General features: G+C 39.3%; 1 protein-coding gene across 1 annotated transcript; it reads right to left on the bottom strand.

The window, feature by feature from the left end:
• Positions 1 to 7,444: 7,444 nt before the first annotated feature.
• On the bottom strand, positions 7,445 to 21,139 carry rab15 (RAB15, member RAS oncogene family). Its single transcript, XM_071468001.1, has 7 exons — positions 20,756 to 21,139; positions 12,449 to 12,509; positions 11,851 to 11,911; positions 11,043 to 11,120; positions 10,315 to 10,404; positions 9,486 to 9,551; positions 7,445 to 9,316 (listed from the first exon to the last, which is right to left on the bottom strand). The coding sequence occupies exons 1-7, from the start codon at positions 20,877 to 20,879 to the stop codon at positions 9,155 to 9,157; spliced, it is 642 nt and encodes a 213-aa protein (XP_071324102.1). The 5' UTR covers positions 20,880 to 21,139; the 3' UTR covers positions 7,445 to 9,154.
• Positions 21,140 to 22,242: the final 1,103 nt, after the last annotated feature.

Below are 22,242 nucleotides of genomic sequence, written 5' to 3'. Positions count from 1 at the left end.
TATGAGTCTGTCCCATGGGGATTTCCCATCATTGTGCATGATGTGCAAACTCCGTTACAAGTCTGACTTATTACTTATTACGTAGAGGTGAATATAGAGTATATATATTGTTCTCAGTCTCTGCATTGGGTGATGAGGCAGGTGGTTTCTCAGAGGATTAAAATCCAAGCTGCCTGTCAAAAACCATGCTGCGCTATGATCCTCGCAATCCCAGCATCCCTTTGTAGAGTACAGGAACTTACAGAGAACTCTTTCAAGATGTGTTTGAAAAGGCAGAGGCGCAGACAGAATTCAAGTTCAAAATACCTCCCTTTTGGCACAATATGCACACACACACACACCTCCCCATGAAGAGAGCTGGAGCGCTGTGACTCACGCTGGCGTGAAAACACAGTGGAGAGGTGGGAGGATGACATCACAGCACCCTTGGAGTTGGACCCTGTTCAAGAATGCACATAGGGGCACATACATACACCAACATATATATATATATATATATATATATATATATATATATATATATAATATACACATGCACACTTCTCCCCCTCCACCGCCTCTCAGTCACACCAACCGCCCCCGCCACACGTGCACACAAACGCACACTGAACATTTCCTTACCAGAAATAACACCGGTTGTCCTGAAGAGACATTGCAGTTGTTATGTTTTTGAATTCCAACTTCATATGGGGGGGGCGTGGGAAGAGGCAAGCCAGTGGTTGGCCAGGATACGGACACGCTCTGACAGGATTTGGGGGCTGAGGTTGAAAAAAATAGATATTAGAAAGGAAAAGGTATCCAACTTGGATGCTCTGAAGCTCCACCAATCTCTTGTACGTCTGAGAATATATGTGTATACACATGCCTGCATTGATTGTATGTTCACCCCCTCCTGCTTGGGCCCAGCTCCAACTTCAGTGATGATAACACAACTAGAAAGGAAGTGTGATTAATTTTCCAACAGAAATCCCCCCATACATACTGCATTGATATGCAAGAACACTCACATGCTCTGTGTTTCTAACGCGATTGAAAGGAAGAAGGCAGGATTAAAGCTTGATCTGTGAGACAAGTTGCTGATGCAGTGATTCACCAACAAAAACACATTTCACCATGCTTCTGACAAACGCTGTGTCTTCTCCGGCAGTGTTTAAAAATAGTTACTCTGGCTGACAAATACACACTTGAATCATGCAAATCGCCTCTAAAAAACAATCTCAAATCTGGACCTTTCAGTCATATGACATTATGTCTTCATTAGTGGTAGAAATAGAAAAGTTGTCATGTTGTTGCAGATGTTTACATTTTCATTTTTTCTAAGCATTTGAATTCATTTCCTGGGAGTAGGGGAAAGAAGCTGTGAAGATTACACATGACATACTGTCATTGTATTACATTGTTATGGTGAACAATCACTTACGCAACCAGCAAATACACATCAGCATTAGCATTACTCTGGCTGTCAGCTGGTCTTTGTAGCTGTAACAGTGGGAAAGCTGTTAGCATTCTGACCAATTACCTCCCCGACTACATGCTAACATTCTCACCATATTTAAAAACCAATGATACTTTGGCCTGACTTTCAGATGTTTGGGGTCAACATCTGTCCATCTTTGATTTTAGCTCTATCTGTGTGTGGGGAGGGGTTTAGACACACACAGGGTGAAACGGGACACTATAGTTCTTAACTTTGTCTGTGTACTGTTTGGTGCTCTGCAGGTAGTTCACGGTATGTTTATCAGGGCTTTTTTGCTGAAAACATCTGCCTGCTGCATCTGCAAACCAGGTCGATGAGAGACCTGAGCATGAGCTGAAACAGTAAAGTTACGGGAGTGGCACCCATCACAATATATAGATTCTTTTCATCTATTGTTCATATAAAAGTATTGACTTGGGTAGCATTAAATGAATCAATTGGTAAAACCTGCTCTATCTGTTGAACTGTAAAAATACAACTATGCAACATTTATTATTCATAGAGGAAAAGATAGACAAATGACTCCATTCGCCTCATTTCAAATTCCCCATCATCTCTTAATTAAGCACACTTTTTTTTATGAACTAAGTCAGAGCACTGAATTTGAACTGCAGGATTTCTCTGTTGCTGTTGTTTTTTTGTTTTTTTGGAGGGAGATGTTTCTGCAGCAGACTACCCCTTCCCACTCAAGTTGTTTTTTAGATATTGTTAAAGACAATAGATGGAGGTGGTTCTCAAGAACACAGGTAGCTTTAAAAAAAACACAGTGCAACCACAGGCGGCGTGAAAAGATAGAGGACAAAATGATTCAATGTTAGATTTGGCTGTACGAGAAACCTTCCACCTACACTGCTACATTTAAAAGTGTGATTTAGAGTCTATTTTTTCCTCTGAATTTCTGGCTCGCTGTGACCATAAAGCTACAGCTCCATTTGGAGGCAATGGTGAGGATGTGAGGAAGTTCAGAGTGGAGGGAGTTGTCTGGGTATGGCTTGGCACGGGGCTCCAGCTGTTAATTAAAATTGCCTTGCAAGTATTTCAGGATTAGGAGTGGGTGTGTAGAAAAGGTGTTTGGTGGCCTTAGCATAAAGTTGTCATCTCACGGGTAATAGTGGATGTGAGCACTTGATCAGGCTGATTGTGTCATTAAATGTTCTACGCGTTGGACCGCATTTACTGTGGTTCATCTGTTTAATGTTGTGCCACTGGAGCACACCAGAACGATTCGGAAATAGATTATTTGCAGTTCACATCATCTGATTTACATTCAAATAGGCTAAATTTTTTAAGCAACTGAAGATCCAATTGCTAAAGCCTATGTCATGCCGATAAAAACAAACTGAATGGTCAAAGTTGTCACAGTCATATTGAAGGTGTGCTGATTCATGACATCAACTCATGCACCAAGTAACATGAAAGAAAACATCCCACCTTAAAAGTTGCCAGTAGCTGCCGGTTGCCTTCGAGCTGAGACACCACAGTAGTATTTGCTCAGTCCTGCGAAGTGTTCAGTGATAATGACTGAGAAGCACTGATGTAGCTGTACTGAATAGAGCGGCTCATAGTTTTATAAGTTGAATTTGCCAAATTTCGAGTGAGCATTTGATTCATATGCACTGAAAAAAAAGAAGTGTGAAAAAAACTGGTAATTGTATCACAGATACTTAACATCCATTCTTATGAGGGTACAGGAAAATGTCTGTTGATAAACAGATAAACTGTAAAGAAAAAAAAAAGCTAATTATCTTTACAACATCTGTTGCTATAACTTTAAAGATGTCTCTCTATAATTCAAGATCTATAGATAGATAGATAGATAGATAGATAGATAGATAGATAGATAGATAGATAGATAGATAGATAATAGTCATACACCTATGGAATCCCTGAAAGGCAAGTGATTTTTTATTTTTATTTATTCATTTATTTTTATTGCCAGGATAATTTTTTTCTGTTTTTTCACCTGTATAAACAACCTTCAAGACACGAGTGACTATTTTTAGGATGAAAAAAAATCAGAAAAATGATAAACAGAAAGATAGAAAATTTATCAGTATTTATTTTTATTTCAAACCGTTCATCGAGAATGCCTTGAAGGTACACTTCTCCCATGCACAAGAGCTGCAGACTTTCTCATGCACAGCCCGAATGAAAGGCACACAGAGAGGTACCTCTTACTTCTTCTTAGGCAATGCTGCAAGGTAACGCAACTGTTTCATTTCAAATAAATACTGAATTTCTGATGGCCAGAATTAGCAGCTAATGTTACCGTCACTTTTTTGTGTGGGCCAAACAGAGTTGGTAAGGTTACTGAAACAGGGAATTCAATGTTAAATGGCCAAACTTAGCAGCTAATGTAAGAGTTTTTTATTGTATCTTCTCATTAGAACCTTGATGACCAAATTATCAGCTAATGTTAAGGACATTTTTTTATTTTATTCAAACATTAGATTTGTGGTGGCCAAAGTTAGCAGCTAATATTATTGAAACTATTATAGTTTAACTAGATGTTGTAATGAATGGCCAATTTAGCAGCTAAAGTTACTGACATTTATTCATAGCGCATTCACTTTAGAATCATTATGTTGTCATTTTTTTCTTTTTGTCTCCCTGTTGAAGTTTTTAGGATTCAATTAATGCCCAATTTAGCAGCTAAGGTTACTGACATTTTATCATGTTGCATTAACTTGAAAATCATTATGCTGTCATTTTTTCTTTTACCATACTTCTTAGTGCTTAGTAGGCAATGCTGCAAGGTAACACAGCTGTCACTGTTTGAGTTCAAATCATTATTGAATGGCCAGAATTAGCAGCTAATGTTGCTGTCACTTTTTTTTACCCTTGACATTAGATTTGTGTCAGCCAAACAGAGTTGGTAAGGTTACTGAAACAGGGAATTCAATGTTAAATGCCCAGACTTTTTTAATCTTCCTATTGGAATAAAAAAATTGGCCAAAGTTGATAGCAGCTGATATTTTTACAAGAATATTACGGTTGAACTAGATGCTGTAATGAATGGCCAATTTGCCAGCTAAGGTTACTGACATTTGTTCTTAGCGCATTCACTTTAGAATCAATATGTAAAACCCAATTTAGCAGCTAAGGTAGGTTAAAGAATTTAATAGTTTTATCATATAATCATCACTGTCAGTATATAACGTTTTAACCGCCCCGCCCTAAAAATGTAATGCAGTAACATTTGCTCAGAGTACATTTTAACTGACCTACTTTCTACTTTTATATTGAACACATTTTTTCACAAGTAATTTTACTTCTAGGGCAATGGCCCTATAAGAACAAAATTGGGATTATTCCAGCATGTTTCCACTCCTTCGGAAGACAACCAGCCTCCCACACAGTATTGATTAGATGGATTAGCAGTCCTCTAATAGTAACTCCTCCAGTGTGTTTAAATAGTTGGTATCACAGTCTGTCCCTAGCTGGAGCAGTGTCTTGGCCCTGGTTTATCACACATTGACAGCACCAGAATTATCCCAGTTCATCTGTAATTCATTCTGTTGTTTATCAAACATTTCCCCTCTCCTCCTGTTTTTCTAACTTACTTTGTTTGAGCTATGAATCTTTTTGAATTCTTTTAGCAACATATTTGTTTTTTCTTTGTTATTTACAGTTTTAACACCGTTGACAGGAACTGCAGACGGCTCAAATACTACTGCTAGTGTCAATTTATGTTTATTCAAATGAATCCTTCTTTAACTTTGTTACAGAAACTTGTAGAACTACAACTAGCCCAGACATGACATCAGCTCTTTGGCTCATTGTTATCATTGTCATTGTCATGCTAGGATTAACAGTGATTACTCATGTCACATAAATGCACTTAAAAAACAATCATCATTAGTCTTGCAGAGCCAACCCACGATTTTAGTCTTACACTCAAGGCTATGTTATAAAAATGGATCTATGTTCACATTAAAAGAGCCTTTTACAGGTATCTGTCATCGTCTTGTTTAGGTGTTGCCAGGTCACCCATGGCTCTCCATGTTGACAGAATTATAGAAGTCCAAGCCTGTAGGGTGTAAAGGTCAAGGGAAACCAGCTCCATCTCTTATGTGAACATAAATGAACTCTGCTCACTCTATTCTGTACCTGTCCTCATCCGTGAGCTCCTCCGTCTTTCTCTTTCCCTCCTACATTCCCACGCACAAATACAGTTATATCACCCCGACTCCCAAACATTCACTCACTTACAGTCACACACACTGACACACACACACACACACACAGCATATGGCTGAATGTCAGACAGCTGCAGGACCTGGAGTAGTGTGGTAGGGGATTGTGTTGCAGAAAATGCAGATTGTGATGATGTTGGCCTCCTCTCACCACAGCAACATTGAATTCCCTCCTTGTGCACATATATATGTATGTGTGTGTGCGTGGGTGCGATGTGTGCAAGCTGAATTGTTATTCTGTACGTGTGTCTGTGTGTCACTCAGCCTTGTGACAGATACTGAGCTGTCATATCTGTCAACCAGACAACAGTTCCACATGCATATTCATCATTATGCTAATTTCACCCAAAGAGCTTTAATGAGTTCACAACGTTAACAACTCATATGAAGCAATGAACAAAGGCTTTGCAGTTTTTTTTTTAATCATAATTATTACTGAGAAAACCCCACCACTGACCGCTAATGACAAATTTGTATTACTATATTTGTTCTGTGTACAGTAAATTCATTTGTAGGGCATTGCACTGTACTGAAATGAACAGACTTAAAAGGGGTTTAGGAGGGATGTGGGGGGGCTATTCAGCTTGTGTTTATAGTTGAAGTGACCACCAGAGGGCAATTATATTTACATGCTGTAACTGGTGGTTTGGTTTGTTTGCTGTTGTAAATATTGCATATGTAACACTATAAATGACTAATAGATGTCTCACAACGACACATTTTAAGTGCCTTACTCTCTACAGTAAAACCAGATTCTGAGGAGTAGAAGATAACGTGGTTCATCTGTCACCTAGTGGTCAAATTAAGAAGTGACACAAAAGTTTTGTTCTGCAAGTAGAATAAAGTTTGTCCAGATCCTGTGCAAACAGAGGTTTGTGATGTAATGCGCAGCAGTAATCAAACATCCATTTGATTACTTAATATAGAATTGCACCATGCACCATATCATATTTATTCATCAGGCTGGGTGATATGACAAGACAAATATGTTAGCTTTCATACATTCTTTTGGACTTCTACATTAAAATTCATCCTTGGAACAAACTAAAGGTCAACATACCAGCTTTTTCTGGGGATCTCAACCATATCTGACAGTCTTCCTCGGTGGAGTTTGCTCAGTTGTCAAATGCCACCTTGTGTGAGATGAGGTTGGAGTCTCTGGGTTAAGCTAGTAAGTGGGTACCAGCTAGTTGCATATCAATGAGAAAGACTAATTTAAGGCAGCATTGAATTTACAGGATTTTTTTGCATGAATATGTATTTCTTCAATGACAAAGTAACATTTTCTACTTACAAATCAGAAGTTGAACTCAGTACACTAGCAGAAACTAGCTAACTTTAGATAGATATTGCTGTTGATAGGATATTACTGAGTCAGTTCTCTCCCTTTCTGACATTTTATCATTGTCTTGTATCATTATATTGTTACACAGTTGCACCTAATCTGCCAAAAATTTAAATCTGGTTGTTTTACCTATAAAAGGTTTCCCACAACTGAAGTTCCAGAAAATCGACAATGTCACAATGTATATTGATTCTGTGATATAAGATTTCTTCCATATTGCCCAACCTTGTATTTGGGTTTTATAAAAAATATTCTTATTAGTATTGTGATATTGATTTAACACAAATTACCCATCCCTAAATTGATGTGTCTTTCCATTATTTTTTTAACGACCTCTACATCTAATTATTTATTACACTGAACAAATTCTAATGTACCATACCTTCCTGAGTCTCAGCATAACCAAGAAGACACACTGACACTGAGTCATATATCTGCAAGTATTTACTCATAAACATCTGACATCTTTTCTCCAGGAATAACATGTTGCATTTTACATGTTGCATGTAATATATGTCCACAAATACAATTAGTCTAAAAGAAAAAAGAAATCTTGCAAACAACACAGATACATTGTGTATCCAGAACATCATTCAGCACAACACACTGCCATTTCACACAGTGCACACATAAACAGTTGTTTCGAGTAGCATTCAGTAATACTAAGTTGCAAAAAAAAAAGCCAAAGTTTGTCCTCCGATGGTCATTCTGAGTAAGTCTCCAACAGGCAACTCTGGTCAAATGCTATACTTGTATTACGATCAGCTGATTATTAACTTCATTGAAGTTGCAATAAAAGAAAGGAAAGAAGAGTGAATCGCATGCAGAACTCTCGCTTGTCCCTTTTTAAATCTGAGGGGAAAAGAGAAATGGCATCTCCACTGGACTCTGTACAAAACAGTGAGGACAGAATGACCAAGACATTATTATATTCACAGAGGTAATATTTCAGACCATCTAAATTATCACTGTGGACTTTTTTTTTTATACAGCCCTCTAATGGTAATACATTAAATTAATGATGTTATCAATCTACAATGCTGTGAAAAACCTGGTATGTACAATGCAGTGATGTGCAGTTATGAAACCATCCAAGGATATTTTCTGCTATAAACAGAGACTATAAAATGAAAAATATCTTCAGTTTTGCTACAGGGAAATTGAATAATTTTGCTCACAACATTTCCTTCCCTCTCAACGCCTTGTGCAGGTACATTTGACCACTTAGATGAAAGATATTACAAGCTGCAAAACATCCTGTGTAGCCAACATCTGCATGGAAATATTAAAGCAAAATAATAAGATGGCTGCATATATTAAGGATCCTTTTGTGCCATTATGAGTAGCCATGGCAAGTGTAACTACAACCAAAGTCAGACAGATGAGGAAAGAAGAAATGGTTTGCCAGTATACCTTACCACTGAACAATTTCTGCAATGTATACAGCGCCCTCTTGTGGTGATTTCTTACACTACATCTAATGCATTCAATTGTAGAAAGGCTATGGCTGTATGAGCGCTAATACTCACTTAAAGGAAAACACGATAGGGGTGGAGGAAGGCCAAAAGTAATCAATCATATTGTTGATGTGCAAGGCATATCAGAGACAGCACTTTGAAAAAAAACTTTGAAACTCTTCAAGTCAGCGGTGAAGAGTTCCAGGTCATTCCCTATCCCCTGCATCCGGACTGCTGTACAAATTCTGTAGAGAAAAGATGATCAATTCTTCTTCTCCAGCTCTTCTGGAAGTTTTGTGTCTAGTCTTTTCAAATGTATGAAAATTGCTTAATTTGTAGTGGACAGGGATTACATTTGGTTACATCAAAAACACACTGAACTGAGCAGGAACTGCTTTAGATAAAGAACATTCTGTCCCACCGAGGGAATCTTTGACTTTTGGACCTTCAGTTAGTTAATTCACCACACACTTTGTGACAAACTGATTCCAGCTTTGCCCTTGGAACTGCTCTCATTTTTTGGCATTGCTCCGTGAAACAGAGGGGGCATAGCTGGTTTCTAAATTGTAGCTAGGCCTACCTCTGTATTTCAGGCTAATACAAAAGGAAACACATTTTTCTAAGAGTGTGCAAAGTGTGTGGTGATGTCATGTAGTCAGCCAAAATTCATGCCATCCCTCTAACACCAGCAGCCTTTGCGTTGGTCGTCTGCGGTGCTGTCACTGAGTCCCTCCTCTTCCTCCAGAGCAGCGAGATTAAGCTCGTCATTAACAGACATCCGGAGAAGATCCAAGTCCTTTTTATTGGCCGCCAGCACCTGTTCAGCCAATCGTGTGAAAGTCTTGCCACGGGACAAAAACAAGACGAGAGATAAGCTGCATTTATTCATATGTCATTTCTTCCTACTGTACAATAATGACTGCATGCATTGCTCTGATGTTATCACGAGTGTGTACATGGTCATGAAATGTCACGAGTTCCTTTTAGACTGACTCTCCAGATCACCTCACCTCTGTTATATTATGGTTGGTGAAGGCACTTGTCTCAAAGAAGTCCATTCCATAAGCCTTAGCCAACTGGAAGACGGATAACAGAGACACATTTTACTTTCCTGGAAAAAAAAAACTTCGTCTTTTTGATTCAGGAGCACAAACAACTGACTGTTTTTTTCCTTTCCTGCTGCGGTCAGATGAAGTGGTGCGTTCAAGTGCATCTTTTAATGAAAAATGTGAGGCATTGTGAGGCAACAGGAGGTTGCTGAGGTCAAATTGGTGCATCAAGGCCTTAGAGCTTGTTTATGAACTAGAAATCCAAACCTACCCCTAAAATTTTATCTATGATGAGTATAAGCTTTTGGTAAACTCAGGCTCAGTGCTTTCCAAGAACACAAACCATTTGGTGCAAAATGTTCAGAGCACAGTCCAACTCATAGCCCCAGGACCTTCTGTTTGCATTTATAAATAATGCATAAGTATTTATGTATGCATTATTTCATCTTTTATGTTATGTTCCGTTGCACAGAAAACACACACGCAAACCTGTTCAGAGAGGTCAGAGTTTGTGGCTCACTTGAAAGCAAAGTTTCTACCTGAACCCAAATGAAATCTGCATCAGCTTGGTCATTGTGGCAACAGTACGCCAGCAGATCGACACATTTTACATGTCCTATGCAACATTTTATAAACATTTCCCAAAAATTCAGCCTGACATAGTTGGTATCTTTGGAAACATCTCAACTAGAATTTATTTTACAGCATTATTTTAACTTTAACCCAAACTGGATCAGTTACATATTCATATCATCACTGGCTTCCAGTTTTGAGTCAATGACTGACCCACCTTGACACCTTGCTCTGTGGCCACCTGCCTTTTGTCCACCTCATCTGACTTGTTCCCTACGAGGATCTTCTGGACCTTGTCCGGAGCGTACTGCAGGGGTTTGTCATGTGAACATGAACGGATATTTACAGATAAGCAAGAGGAATAAAAAAACTAAATTAAAGAGATAGGAAGAGAGAGAGACAGATTTCAAATGTCAAGAGAACAGAGGAAGAAGAAAACACAAGAGCGACAGTGCTCAGGAAATGAGACCTAGATTAAAAATATGTAGGAAGCATGCCAAGATCAATAGTGTATATATTTGGATAAGCCCACAGAGGAAATTAGGTCCATAATGACTAAATTAATAGAATAAAATCATCTGGGAAATGGCAGGGGGAAGCAGGGCAGACGAGACTGCTTTATGGAGACCAAAAGCCAATAGAAAAAATGACTGCAAGAGGAAAAAATGTTCTCCTTCTGAAATTTATGGCTACACATTTAGAAATACGATGACAGGTATTTGAAAATGAAGATGGAATATAATAAACACGGCCCAGCTGTCAGGTCAAAGCATTTGGTTTTTATCACACCATGTCAGACATGTGTTCTTTGTCAACTTGGAGCTGCTGCACAGTAAGTAGTTTTGTCAGTTTTGCCCTTTCTTACAATGCGGGAAAAAATGCTTGCTGTTTTTCCACTGCGCATGATTTATCTCATTCTTAAATCCCCAGATCTCCATGACTCACCTCGTCCACGTCACTGGCCCACTTCATGATGTGTTGGAAAGATCGCTCACTCGTGATATCATACACCAGGAAGATTCCCTGAACAGAGATTGTCAAAGATTTAAAAAAAACAGGAGAGAACCGGTGTATTTTAAAGCACTTTAGAGAATCGTATTTTAAAAATCAGTACATTTGGACACATTGATATGATTACTGTAAACAAACCAGACCACCAATTGGAAAATTGGTTGCTGCTACAATGCATTTCACATTGTAAGCCACCGGCTGCGTAAGAAGCCTGCTGAATTGTTTTAAAGCACAAAACAGAAACAGGACACTTTTCTTTCTATTCCATTGCCAGTTTCTGGTAAAAGGACAATTCAGTTTCACCCACTTTAACATTGTTAGCAGCTCAAAGCAAAATGCATATAAAACTATGCCAATATGGCAGTGGTTGTATGTGGCCATGGAGAGCTTGTCTCAACATCCTCTAGGGGGGTAAAAGACATGCTCTCTTTTAATAGGAGAACAGTATGCTCACAGTATCACTGGTGCAAGACCAAATCCTTTTCCAATATTGATAATTTAAAGCTTCTAGCTGTAACAACTTTGGTCCATGAGCTGAGATCCCTTTAAAAGCTCCTAAATGGTTCATCTGAGGACCTGAAGTAGTGCCAGGCATTTGGCATGAGTTATTCCTGTAGCTGTGACAAATTTAATTTCAGAAATAAATTAGATTTAAATTTGTTATGGTACTCTGTGGGAATAATATTACACGACTGCGTGGTTAATGACTTGCAGCGACAGAGTAAATGGAGGAGACATCTACCTGTGCTCGTCTGTAGTACTGCTTGGTTATGGTCTGGTACCTTTCCTGGCCCGCAGTGTCCCTGGACAGATACAAACATATATGAATATGCACAGACAACATTTGTGAGACTATAATATGGCAACATGCAGGGTAGTCATACTGACCAGAAACCTATAATTCAAATTCCATTTTTCAACATTATAAATGCTAAATATCAACATGTTAGCATGCTGATGATGCTAGCAACCACTTAGCATTTAGCCCCTGTAGACTCTTGTTAGTCCAGTGCCTGACTGAGTGTTGATAATGGATGACAAATGTTTTTAAAAATGTGATTTAAAAAATCCAGGCAGATTGAGTTAAAAACTGCTGGAATCAGATTTTCATAGTACAACTTGAAATTCCTTCAGGTTGTTAAAACCCCAAATTTTGGTCATGACCTCAGTGTTGTCACCCTAAACATAATAATAGAGAACTGTAAGCCATGGTTGTTGTAGCACATTTGCAAATAAATAACGTCCCCTCTGTCAGAACTACCACTGAGTAACATCTAATAACACGGTGTCAATCTCATGCACCAGGCCATCCAACACTGTGTTTCATTTCAATATCCTACCATATCTGTGTCCGTACTTTGATACCATCTATTACTAGTGTCTTCATTTTGAAGTCGACTCCTGTAAGAGAGGGAGGATATGGTTAGGAAATACAATGCTGCATTCACAGAGGAGCTCTGGGTTTGTTTGATATCTCTCCACACCAGTGAGGGCTGTGCTCAGACTAAATGTTCTGAATGTTCTCGGAGATGTGAGCGCTCTCCAGCCAATAAGTGACTGAAATCAATTAACCCGGCATGTCTTTGACAGACAAAGGTTCATCCGTATCTGCTGCAGCTTTGCAGCATATTTGCAGCCACATCATCCCTGTGTATTCAGCCCGTTAGAAGACCGGGCTAATGATCCGGGGAGCGGAGACCTCGTTTAGGTCTCTGCATCGATCACACGGGAGGTGAATTAAGGGAGAAGGGCGAAGTGAAAGCTGAGCACTGCATAACACCACAGAGGAACAGGTGAGAGAAAAGAAACAGAGCTGAGAAGGGGAGGGGTTAAGGTGGAAGTCGCTCACGCTTCAGTGATCTCTGATCTATTTCAGAAGACTCAGTGAGATATTGTTCATAGACAGTCGCTCAAAAGCGGGGACAATTTGTGATTTCTATAAAGACTCACCCTGAGTTTATTTTTGGAGGCCTGAACTGACATGGATATTACTGAGGAGAAGTCACTGATACTTTATATTTGCTGCTGATACAAAGTTGTGTTGTTTTTTTTTTTGTTTGTTTTTGTGTTTTTATGACAAAAACTAAATCCAAGTATTGATTACTTCCCCAGAAATATACTTTGGAAGAGTGGAAAAAGATAACAGGGCAGTTTAAGTTTCGATCCAGAATTTTTCACTAAACACAGAATCCCTTTAATCATATGATTGGTAAATGTTGTTGGCCTATGTGATGGTATAAATGTTGTTTCAGGCCTTTCCTCCATTACCAGCTGTGTAATTGTGGTGGAGAATATAAATCTCTTGTATTTATTTAGTCCAACTGTTCAATTTCAAGATTTTATTATAATCAGAATCAGGCTTAAAAACCTCAGCGTGTGCTAAAGATGTGCAATAGTAGGATGTAAATTCCTCTTTATGTTATTAATCAACTCCCAAATTCCCCGAAATATTGCAGGAGAACCATGGATATCTGTCCTGATGGGATATAATCAAAATCTCTCCTCTTATCTCTTTTCTCCATGATTGCCTCCTCACACTAATGCATTCAAGTCAATAAAAAGCAAACCCACAAGCTTCTACAGACCACACTAATCCCTGAGAAATCAATTAACAGTTCATTGCAGTTAACCTGACTCTCAGCACCCATGTGTCACAGCTGGTATCACGCTCAGAGAAAGAGCTGCAGAGTCCGATCGAATCCCATATAACTGGAAGAACTGCTGTTTGTGGTTTTTATAGCTGCATTTCTGCCAGGTTTGTATTCCAAAAGAAACAGCTGACAGACGAACTATAGCTGGCCGGGCTGATTTTGAGAGGTTATGTGTTTCGCTTGACTCCAGCTGGAGTCAGGCGAAGTCTTGTGCTCACTGCCCTGACAGCGTGAGGCCTCATTTAAGTGGCGAGGCGGCCTTTCTCTTTGACTACAGAACTTCCAGACCAAGACTAAATAAGTGAAAGGTCAGCATAACAATCAGTGGCTTGCTTTGCCCGAGGCTCGAGAAGAGAGAGGAGACCAATGAAAAAGGGGCTGTCTTCCAGTGTCCAGCTGTATTAGCAGTGTATGAAGCTCCGGTCAGAATTAATGTATTCTCCAGTTGCACAGTGGGTGTCTAAACTATGGGGATAGATTAAATCTGAAAACAAAAAATTGAATCAAGATTTTTTTTTCCTGATCAATTTTTTAATGGTTTAGATTTTTTTTTTTGTTTTGTTTTGTTTTTTTTTTAAAGGAGGAGACACATGAAAATCAAGTCGCTGAAATATTGTGTTGACATTACATAGCACATCACTAAGTTGATCACATATACATTATAAATGCACTTACTTATTTTCTTTTAATCTATAAAATTACAATTTGATTTTATATAATTATTATTATTATTTCCACTTTTTTTGTAGGATAAGCAGCATGGCTAATGAATGAATGGATGAATGATTTTGTATTTATTTTCCCCCTTAAATATCAATACAAGAAGATAGAGAAATGAACATGTTGTTGGCTACTATGTACCCAGGTACCTATATAGATAAGTGAGCTACTGTAGGCCAAATTATTGGGTCCCATGCAGAGAAATACATAATATCAGACTTCATATTAACCCATACACTATGAATGTAAGAACAGAACCATGGCATGGCTTCTGTCACTTGCAGATTTCATATACTTTCACTGATATCAAGAAAATCAAAGAAACAAATAAATAAATAAAATACAGGTACATATTCACATCGGTCAATATACACACACTACACTAAATACACACCCGTACCTGTACATCCATAGACTTTTTCCATTGCTAAAGCAAGAGTTCTGTTGCCTCAGCCCTCATGACCTGTTTTCTTCCTATTATGTTCTAAAGAAAGAACCTTTAGAACGAAATGAAATGAAAGTCAGTCAGCTCATTACTACCACTGCTCTGATAGCTTGATAAAGCAAGAGAAGAATCATCATTCAATAAAATAATGTTTAGAGGTATAATAGGTATAATTACATCCATTACATCTGATAAAGGTATTGTTAGTTGTATCAAGAGGGTATTAACCCCCTGGACATGTGTTTGTATGTTCTGAGTTCATTTTGTGAACATAATCATTTTACAGGGCTTAGAGTAAATTTATGTTGGCAGCATTTTGTTAGAGATAAATAAAACCGATGAATAACTTTAAAATTTAGCAACTGATGAGTATAATGACATGAAGCGAGTACAACATTATTCTAAACCCTCCTCCATTCTCTGTTCTGTTCATAGTTTTTAAGCTCTATGTTCCATTCAGTCACTATGCCCAAATGAACGCTAAGTTGTCGTTGGATTTTTCAGATCAGATTTATCAGATTTATCAGATTTCTTTTTTTTTATTTGACACAAACCCACTGCTATGTTTAAACCATGTTATTAGTTCTGAGTGGTAATGATTGATTCAGCAGAACCTCATATTGTGCATGGCAGTGTGCAACTGTAGATAAAAAAAAAAGTGAATCAAGATGACTCCACCAGCAAGCTGTAATAGAATAAATGAAAATCATCAGCTAGTCACTTAAACAGTTATATTTGGAAAACTTCAGCCCACACTGTCAGCTTCCAGCTGTTAAACAAATCAGTTTTATGTGTATCCATCTGATTGCTTTGCTTCATTTTATAACAGCAAAGCAGAATGAGAACAGGGTGCAAGCCAAAGTGCAGACAACGAATGACCTAAGACACAGTGGGCTGAGGCTGGTGGGAAGCTACACAAAATCTCTCTCCATATTAGAGGTTTGGCAGCTATGTTGCATTCAAGGGCAGTCTTCAGTGTGATGATGCATGTGTGTTGGTGTGTAAATAACCTGTTACTGTTTGTTGTATATTAGTGGAACTGAACTGTGTCTGTTACTAATACACATTTAATTTAACAGTACTTTTTCTGCTTGCAAAACATTTCACATCTTGTCTTTGCCAAGTTTTAAGAAAAATTCAGCTGTTTAAAAAATGTTAAATCCTGAGTCACGAAGAACAGCTTAAAAAAAAAAAGGCTATTCTAAAGCTTCCCTTCAGAGGGAACTGTGACAATGGGAACAAGCACAATGCGCACAATATGAGAGACAGCAGTTAATTTAACATGGCAGCATTTCACAATCCGCAGTGTGAAAGCCATGTAAAACCTAATGGGTACACACCCAAAACTGACTCGACTAATTACCAGGATGACAGTGTTCAACTGTGCAAGACGGATTAGGCGGTGACACGTGTCAGTGTGCTGTAGGTAATGGCGACAGGCTCACTAATGGATGGACGGATGGACGCCCTGGCACTGACACAAATTCACTGGAGAATGGGTCTGCCATCCATGGCTATCACTTCCAGCTGAGGACAGACAGCTGTTGTCTTCAGGCCACAGCAGGACAAAGAACAAGCATTTTATTCAATTATAAACTTTTCATCAATCTGTATCAGCTTTCTAATGACCTACCATATGAAATTAAATGTGTATAATAACCCAGTGACGATTCAGTTCCAGACCAGTGTTACACAGTGGAACACTGGTCAAAAGTCATCCAGGAAATGAATTTAATTTTGATGCTATACTTAGCACAGATACATTGCTATATGCGTATATTAGGGCCAATAAGTGACTAGAAATTGTGCTACAGAAATGCCAGAAATGATTCCTGTATACATACAAAAGTGATGTCACTTGAGTCAGTGCTGGTTGGATCTGTAGCAGCTCAAGGTTTCACCAGTTTCTACTTAGCATAACACACCTGAATCATCATATCTATTAAAACTCTCAAATATTTACATTGGTATCAGCTTAAAATGTACATATTTGCTCAAGTTATAGCCTGCACCTTTTGGTTTATAAGCTCCATAGGAGAACTTCAAGGGCCACAAATGAAGCTGTTTCTTGGTTCATGGCCTAAATTTCTACCAAAATGAACTGAAATCAGTATTTTTTTGACCATTTTTATGCCTTATGGAGAGACACAACAGTGAGATGACAGGAAATGGGCAGAGAGAGACAGCCAGATGCAAACCAGAGACGCGACAGCTCATGGTCTGCACTTTAACCCCTAGGCCACCAGGGTACTCCTATCAAGCAGCTTTTGACATAAACTGCTGCTGTAACTAACAGGCTAACAAAAACACAGGATCTCAACTATATATAAGAGATACGCTCACACCTTCTACATCCCTAGAAAGCCAACAGCATTCATTTCCTTGATAACCTCTTTGCAGCAGGGTGGCCATCTGCGGTAGCTGTGATCCATGCTGGGCCCTTTAGACTAATGAGCTCATCAAACAGCAGTGGGCTGAGTGTATGACCAGGCCCTGACCACAACACCACCGGGATCACCACCGCAAGGACAGCTGCTTATTGAGCTGTGATATAGAGTTGGGCTGAGCTCATACTTCAGAAATATTTTGACAGCCAGTAGCTCTGAGAAGTCCGGTGACAAGAAGATTAAACTCCGCAGTGTGACTGAACACCATTGCTAAATCATCTCTACAGCTGCTCTTTGCCAGTGAAATGTGCACTCTCAGGCCCAGATGAAAATGTTATGAGGAACACAGTGCGCTGTTAGGATAAAACAGGATACCTGGATACGGACAGGTATCAATAGCTCAGGTGAGGTGCTCCAATGATTTGATTTTTATTGTCTGAGCTTTCATTTTACAGTGGGGGGAATAAAGTCAGATCTTTTGTGGATCCTATTGCCAGGTGTGCTATTTATTGTTATCCTATTTCTGGGTATTTTAAAAAAACTTTCAAAGCAAAGACAGAAATCTTGGCTTGAGTTTGAAACCGTTCTGCAGTTTCAACTTTCTTTGTTCTGTTTCCGACTTCTTTGCAAGTGTGAGTTTTCTTGAGGAATACAGACCACAAGATGATAAAAATAAACAGTATATCTGCTGTAAAGATCATTTACCGTATCATTGTTAAGTTTCAACATCGACCTGTCAAATAATGCACAGAAAGCCATGTTAAGCACGAAACCAAAGGAGCACAAAATTCTCAAAATGCTTGATTATAGAAAACAACTCTGGAGACAGTGGTCACCCCTGTCCATCTACCTCTGTGTACGTTTGTCCTGGGGCTGGTTGTCATGGTTTCAACTAGCATGCAATGATATGTTAGACAATAGCATGCATCAGTTTGGGTGAGTCTCCTTTCCATTCTCAACATGACAACACACTGCCAGGTCCATAAAGAAGTGGTTTTCTGAGTTTGGTGTGGCCTGCACAAAGTCCTGACCTCAACCCCATCCTGCACTTTGAGGATGAATCAAAAACACAACAGAAAACCTCACTAAATTTCTTATGACAGAATGGGAGAAAATCCCTGCAGCCATCGTCCACAATCTTCAAGTTTTCTTAGGAGGGCGGAGGCTGTTGCAGCAGCATTAATGTCCATGGTTTTGGAACAAGATGCTCAACAATCAAGTAATGTTTGGGTGTCCACGTGGGGCTTGTTGAATACAACTCTCTGTGTGTGAGAGGTCCCAGCAGGTTCTGAGATAATTAGGATGAGTGGACTGTAACAGGAACTGGTGAATAATAGAGCTACCTATCAGGGGGGCACGGGAGGGAATTTATATCCCTCTGTCACGTGAAGGTTGGGAAATTATTTATTGATCCATCGCAGGAGGGCACTGATGGTGGTCACTCTTGATCTCTCTCTCTCTCTCTCTCTCTCTCTCTCTGAACTTTGTCGGGCTTGTTTAGTCTGAGGAGAGGTTTGAATTATTGCAGGCCCATGAAATGCCTCCCAGCATGGCTCATCGACACAGTCTGCTGCCCACAATTATTCAGTTCTGTATAAATATCTGGACTGCACAGACACAAGAGCCTGATTTCCGAGCATCCAGCTGTACCTGAGAGGATTTAATACGCTACAATGAAAGCACAAAAAGATCAAAACGTCACCTTTTGTTTTTTCGACATGCACAGGCACACCAAACGTTTCTTCTCTGAGGCATCAGAAAGGGCGTGCAATGTAAGATATGAGCATGAATCTACAGGGTGGAAGTTTCCTGTGGAGCACTATAGGTGCGTGACTTAAAATAGCATACTGCAGTGTCTGTAAGCACGTGAGCGTATATCACAACTGGCTTCAATGTGCAAATGCTTTCACTGAGTCCTGTCCTCTTTTCAAATTTTATGCATCTCAACATCACTGCAAATGAGAGAAGCCTCAATGATGTTTGAGGCTTAGATAAATAAATGAAAAGAAAAGCATTCGAGGTTCAGTGTGATGAGGCGTGTGTAATTGGTAGAAGAGTGTAAAACTCCTCACAAATCATAAATGCTTTGATTTTACTGAGGCTTCCATGAAAACACATCAACAGTCAAAAAATAATGTTAATCAATGATGTTAAAATGAATAATGAATAGTGCAATTGTCTTTCCTTTGAGATCTTTTTAAGCAACATCTGTCTGAAGATCGTACCCTGACCACCAGTTTCATGAGTCATTGTCTTGACCTTATACGGACAACATATTCTCTGTCTTTCCAATAAAATGTCAGTTATCAGTCACAACCAGGAGGAACACTTCCTGACTTTTATTTCCCCTTAAGCCACAGGGATTTCTGTATCTTGTCTTCTCCATATTCTGCCCAATTACTGCAAACAATGCCAGAAAGTAGACACTACCTCAAAAAATAGGAAGTTCCCATGAGAAATTATGTCAATTAAGTGAACACACACAAACACACACACACACGCACACTTGGGAAAGACAGATCAGGTGCCATCGAGGAGGAGATAAGAGACTCCACCACAGCATGTGAAAAAAAAACCCCAAAAAAAACACTACTCACTGTATATCCTTATTTGCCTAACCTCAAAGTGAAGCATGGTAATGTGCCTGTCATGGTCCACACTCTGAATCCAAACTCTGCAGACAGATATACTGCACAGCCCCTAACTGAGAGCGAAGAGGCTGGCTGAGCTCTGCTGAGCCGTTACCATTTTCAGGGATGTGGCAAACCCATGACTAAGAGTAAAAACTGATACTTTTAGTTTGTTCTGCAAATAAAGAAGAAGCTGAATATGTCATGATGTTTCCAAAACTGTTATTTTCATTTCATCTTTTGTATTAAGATGGGATTTCATTTACAAACCTATGGCTCATTATAGTGATCATATACACTGTGACAGTAAATTAAACAATAAATAAAAACAACCATTACGCTCTTTGATCAGGAGCCCCTGGGAGCCCACAAAGGGATACCTGGGGACCCCCAGACTCCAGTTTGACAGGCGACATGGGAGCCTGCTGCAAAACAAAGACCATCCCCATATGTGAAAGTCAGACCCAAGTGCTGGTAGTTATTAAAGTCATCTGCATGATGTTGTGTTTCATCTCTCCCCTCAGGGCTTCCTCAACCAATCCAATCACGTTGATTTGCTAATTAACACTCTCTTTATTCCATGTGAATTCACTCCTCTAATTCAATTAAAAAATCCATCGCCTCTTTAAACTTTAAACTGCACCCAATCTAATTTGCAGAACATAGACTGGAAATTCAGCGGCCACAAAGAGAGAGTGATGCGCATATATAGCATCGATAGAAAAGGCTGAAAGACCATTCAAAACAACGGGAGAGCCAAGAGACAGATGCAGGACGGAGTGTGAGGAAAGAACTCCTGCGGGCAGAGGCTTACCGATGGTGGAGATGTGAGACGGGTGAAATTCGTTGTCCGTGAATCTGCATAACAAACATGTTTTCCCAACCCCAGAATCTCCGAGAAGCAGGAGTCGGAAGAGCACATCGTACTGTTTAGCCATAGTGTTGGATGCAGTGTTGAATTTAAAAAGCCCCCGTCAGCTCACTCAGCGATGGATGACCAGTCCCTCCCCACCTGCAGCCCATGTCTGCTCAGATGGTCAACATAAGGCTCGGGCTTTGCTTCTTTTTGTTCACTGATGCTGGGTCGGTGGGTAACAAAACAGGGATGCTCCAGCTTCCCAGGCAGCCTCCAGCCTCCAGTGGGTGCGGTGGACCACTGTCAAGTCACACTCCATGAGGAAAGAGCACTTCCGGCTGTGATTTCCAGTATAAAAGCCTTAGCCACTTGAGAACATGTTGATTTCCGTGATAGACAGAGGATTGGATAAATGTCTTTTGTGGTGTATAGAGTAGTAAATAGCATGACTGCATGATCATTATGGTCATGATAAGTTAAAACTGTTCACAATATTAGTTATATCTGATAACTGTATGGATTCACTTATCTGCTGTTTCTGTACTTACAATTCAAAATCTACTCCTAACATGGTCATTAAACATTAATTTTTTGAGGACCATTTACATTTAAAATTAATATTAATAATTATATTGTATAATTTTAAAATGTTTAAACTCAAGAAGACCAAAATTAGTTATAGCCCCCTACCTATTTGAAATCAGTGACTAGTTTGTCATAGCATGAAGAGTAGTATGAAGCATCATTTCATTTTGTTAAATGCACATTGCGAGCACACTGTATACTGAAATAGTAAACGCCTTTAAACTAGAATTTTACCCATGGACCCCTACAAGATGAGGCCTCATAGCATGGTAATGGTGCAGGTTGTGCTTTATGGGTTATTCTAACTTTATAATAATGTATAGCCTAAGGCATATTGCGTAACAACTTTTGTTTCTGGTAATTTGATTACATGCAAACTTATCAGGGAGTTTTAACTGTTTTGTAGAGGGGCCATGAGACAAATCTTTGTTCCAAACTGTGAATTTGATATTCATCATTACAAACTTCATACTGTACTGAATCTATGCATCTGTACTGAACGAGAGTTTTTAGGGTTAGGGTTTTGTTGTGGTGAAGGTTGAGTGTTTATTTTGAAGGGCACAAGGCACCATGCTCGGCACTTTCTCTGCTCGTGTGTGTCTGACTTGACTTGACACAACACGCGCGGTTGCATCTTTCGACGTCAACATCCAAACACCAATGAGAGAGCAGGGAAATCAAACTTAATGTAAATAGACCGTAGCGCATACACACGCTCGTTATGTGGAATTGAAATTTATATTTTAACACTTTTACAAAAGGCTCTGTGTGTGTGTGTGTGTGTGTGTGTGTGTGTGTGTGTGTGTGTGTGTGTGTGTGTGTGTGTGCGCGCGCGCCGTTTTTCGCACCACACTGAGTGA

Source organism: Trachinotus anak, unplaced genomic scaffold (assembly GCF_046630095.1).
Source record: "Trachinotus anak isolate AG129_WGS33_773 ecotype Australia unplaced genomic scaffold, CSIRO_AGI_Tana_v1 ptg000031l, whole genome shotgun sequence".
Classification (NCBI taxonomy): Eukaryota; Metazoa; Chordata; class Actinopteri; order Carangiformes; family Carangidae; genus Trachinotus; species Trachinotus anak.
Note: the sequence above shows the minus strand (reverse complement) of the source record. Positions and strands in the feature narration are given on the sequence as shown.